At 31.5% G+C, this 4,634-nt stretch overlaps 1 protein-coding gene across 1 annotated transcript; it reads left to right on the top strand.

The window, feature by feature from the left end:
- The first annotated feature begins 2,093 nt into the window (after positions 1–2,093).
- On the top strand, positions 2,094–4,297 carry LOC111900576 (uncharacterized). The gene is made up of 2 exons (XM_023896457.2): positions 2,094–3,562; positions 3,820–4,297. Exons 1-2 carry the CDS (start codon positions 2,094–2,096, stop codon positions 4,295–4,297), a joined length of 1,947 nt encoding a protein of 648 aa, XP_023752225.2.
- Positions 4,298–4,634: the final 337 nt, after the last annotated feature.

Below are 4,634 nucleotides of genomic sequence, written 5' to 3'. Positions count from 1 at the left end.
AGCTTTGGGATCAATTTCTACCTCAATTTCTTGAAGAAAGGTAAGTTTTTTTTTGATTATTTCATTTTTATTTTGTATGAATTTCGATTTCTAGCTTTATGTAGTGATTGAATGATAATAAATTGTTCATATTCTTGTTTTTGGTGGTGTTGTTTTGGATTACAAGCAAGTTATTCAATTTTTTGTTTGTGGTTATTGAATTGCAATTAGTTGTATAGCTTCAAGTTGTATTTATATGTGAAATTATGTGAAAATTGTCATATGTGAAAATTAGAATGTATATTCCGTATTTGTTTGAATATATGTGAATTTGGTATATATATTCCAATGTATGTGTGTTTGATGTATATGTGGTATATTAGTATTTGGTAGAAATTATATGTATTTGTTATAAGTAGAATGTTATTGTGTGTATGTGAATGTATGTATGTTTGTTGTAAATGTGATATATGATTGTGAAACTTTTGTATTTGGTATAAATAGGATGTTATTATGTATATATGTGAAATTATGTGTATTTGGTTTAAGTAGGATGTTATTTTGTGTGTATTTGTATTTGGTGTATATGTGCTATATGTATGTAAAAGTATGTGAATTTCACCTTCTTATGTATTATGTAAAACTATGTGGTTTTGGTATAAGTAGGATGCTATAATTGAAAAAAAAAATACATTATTTTTATAATTTGAAAAAAAAAAACTATAAAATTGTTTAAAAACTTATATACAAAAACTAGAAAGCTTCTAGTTTTTACCCAAGCTAACTCCAAACAAATTAACCAATAAGTTATATAGTTAACTTATAATTGGAAAAAAACACAAAAAAAATTATAAAATTGTTTAAAAACTTATATATATTTTAATCTCGACGGTAAAAAAAACAACACAACAACATAATATGTATGTAAAAGTATGTGAATTTCATGTTCTTATGTATTATGTAAAATTATGTGGTTTTCTTATAAGTAGGATGCTATAATTAAAAAAAAAATAAAAATACATTATTTTTATAATTTGAAAAAAAAACACAAAAAAAACTATAAAATTGTTTAAAAACTTATATACAAAAACTAGAAAGCTTCTAGTTTTTACCCAAGCTAACTCCAAATTAATTAACCAATAAGTTATATAGTTAACTTATAATTGGAAAAAAAACACAAAAAAAAATTATAAAATTGTTTAAAAACTTATATATTTTAATCTCGACGGTAAAAAAGCAACACAACAACATAATATGTATGTAAAAGTATGTGAATTTCATGTTCTTATGTATTATGTAAAATTATGTGGTTTTCTTATAAGTAGGATGCTATAATTAAAAAAAAATAAAAATACATTATTTTTATAATTTGAAAAAAAACACAATATATATATATATATATACAAAAACTAGAAAGTTTCTAGTTTTTATCAAAGCTAACTCCAAATTAATTAACCAATAAGTTATATAGTTAATTTATAATCTTCAAATTAATTCATAAGATTATATTTCTATAACCAATAATAATCGGTTACCATAAAAATAGGTTAAAGGATGCTATAACTGAAAAAATAAATAAATAAATAAAGACCAACACAACAACATAATGTCTATTATAAAATTGTTTAAAAACTTACAAGTAATTTTAATTAAAATTAATTAAAAAAATGCATAAATAAAAATTTTTAATTTATTTTTTTCATTTCTTTATTACTTAATTTTTGTATTATTTTAGATGTAAAAAAATGTGGATTGGAAAAAAAAAACAATGCTAATTCTGTATACTAAACTCTAAACCCATAATTATGTTTCAGCAACATCATGTCTATTGATAAAAGCTGGACTACTAATCCATATCGAAACCATCCCGAGTTCCAAGCAGGACTCAAAGCTTTTATTGAGAAGTCCAAGTCGCACCTTGATAGTAATGGGAAAATCAGATGTGCGTGTGAAAAATGTGATAACCGTTACTTCAAGTACCCGACTGCAATTGAACGCCATATATTTATAAATGGTTTCAGTAAGGCGTACAAAATTTGGATCTATCATGGTGAATCTTTTATTCCTCCAGTCGTCTTGCCAAGTAACGAAATGGCCGATTTAATGACGATGTGATGTGGGAGTCGAGAGAAAATGATACCAACCTCGATGAAGGAACCTCGAATACAAGGGGTAGCGGTGTGGATGATGATTTTGCACAGTTGATGGAAGAAATGGAAACTCAATTGTATACTGGTTGCATCTTTTCTTCCCTTGAGTTTCTAGCAAAGTTAATGCATATCAAGGTGAACAACAAATGGACTGATAGTTCATTTGATCAACTCCTTGAGCTCTTGCAATTAGCATTTCCCAAAGGCAACAAGGTTCCCCTTTCACATTATCTAGCCAAAAAGAAACTAAAGTCTATTGGCCTGGGGTATGAGTCGATACATGTGTGCAAAAACGATTGTTGTCTCTTTGGGAAAGAACATGATTCATTGCAAGTTTGTCTCATTTGTAAAGAGAGCCGATGGATCGATAAAAACACCAAGGGTAAGAAAGTACCTCATACGGTGTTACGGTACTTTCCTGTGACCCCTAGACTACGACGTTTATATTGTTCGAGGCACACTGCCAAACATATGATTTGGCATAGTACCAGACGTTCAGAAGATGGTGTGATGATTCATCCTGTTGATGGGGAACATTGGCAAGATTTTGATAAAAAATACCCCGACTTCTCGAGTGAACCCCGTAACGTACGCCTAGGTCTTTCAGCTGACCGTTTCAATCCATTTGGAAACATGTGTAATCCACATAGCACATGGCCGGTCATACTTACCATATACAATCTGCCACCCTGGCTTTGTATGAAAGAGTCATCATTCGTGTTGACTTTTTTGATTCCAGGACCGAAAGCTCCAGGTAAGGATATGGATGTTTTCCTTATACCGTTGGTGGAAGAGCTTAAACATTTGTGGAACTCAGGCATACGTATTAAAGATGTGTTGACAAACACATTCTTCACGATGAGAGCTATGTTGTTGTGGACAATAAACGATTGGTCAGCTCGTAGTAGTTTATCAGGTTGGAGTGGGCAAGGGTATAGAGCATGTGCTACTTGCAATGAAGACACTCCTTCGTACCATGCAACAAACAAAGTCGTATATATCGGTCATCGTCATTTCCTAGATGCTAATGATCCGTTAAGAAAGAGGTTGGACTTTAACGGGATGGAAGAGACAAGACCCGCTTCGAGACACTTTAGTAATGATGACATACAAGAGCAACTAGGTCGTCTACTAACTCGTAAACCGGGTAAACATCCTGAGCATGGAGGCGGGGAGCCAAAGCAGCAAGATTATGAGTTGAACTGGTCGAAACGAAGCATTTTCTTCGAACTCGAGTATTGGTCTTCTCTACAGTTGAAACACAACATAGATGCCATGCATGTCCAGAAAAATGTGGACGAGAGTTTGTTAGGTACTCTCCTAATGAACGATAAAAGCAAAGACACATCAAATGCACGAGAGGACTTGAGAATTCTAAACATTCGGAGAAATGAATGGTTGCAAAAAATGGTGACAAGTTTCATAGACCCCAGGCAAGATACTCTTTCACGAAATCTAGTCGACAACTCTTTTGTCAATTTATAAAAGAGGTTAAACTGCCGGATGGGTTTGGTTCTAACATTAGTAAGAAAGTGAATGATACTAATACTAACATTATTGGGTTGAAATCGCATGACTACCACATTCTTATGCAACGTTTGATACCGATTGGAGTAAGAGGGTTGTTAGACAAAGATACTTATACACCTATTGTAGACCTTTGTATGTTTTTCAAGCAACTTTGTTCCAGAACATTGAAGGTGGAGGATATGAGGAAAGCAAAAGTAGACATTATTGCAATCTTGTGCAAGTTAGAATTGATTTTTCCTCCGGCGTTTTTTGACATTATGGTTCATTTACTTTTGCATTTACCTGATGAAGCAATTGCTGGAGGCCCGGTTTGTATGAGATGGATGTTTCCATTCAAGAGATATATGAAAAAACTAAAAAACTATGTCAGAAACAAGGCGAAGCCAGAAGGTTCTATAGCTGAGGGTTATGTTGCTGAAGAAGCTTTATCATTTTGTTCAATGTACCTTCGAGATGTAAAGAATCGTCCGGAAAGAAATATAGATGTTGTCATTGAGAAAACAAAGTTTTGGATGTTTGAGTCTAAATGTCGACCGACCAGCACAACTCAAATCAAAACTCTTAATTTAACGGAAATGCATAACATGGAATGGTTTGTATTGAATAGCTGTGAAGAAGTCAGACAATATATCAAGTAATTAATCTTATCTCTAACTTTCATTCTTAATTTTTTATTTTATCTTTTTAAATCTATATCTTTTGGTCATCAACATAGGAAATTCAAATCTGAGCATCCCTAAAGTGATGAAAAGAGAGAATTTCGTAATTGGTTTCGTGAAAAGGTAATATAAATTAATAAAAAAATTTGTTTCATGGATCTAACGAATACATAATACATATTAATTTATAATTGTTAGGTTCATCAAATGAAAATAGAAAAATATCCAGAATTCCACAAAGAGTTGTCAGTTCTTGCAATGGGCCCGCAAATGAATGTTTATTCTTACACAGCATGCATAGTCAATGGTGTTAGGT

This window comes from Lactuca sativa, chromosome 8 (genome assembly GCF_002870075.4).
Source record: "Lactuca sativa cultivar Salinas chromosome 8, Lsat_Salinas_v11, whole genome shotgun sequence".
Lineage (NCBI taxonomy): Eukaryota > Viridiplantae > Streptophyta > Magnoliopsida > Asterales > Asteraceae > Lactuca > Lactuca sativa.
This window is presented reverse-complemented; position numbering and strand designations above follow the sequence as displayed.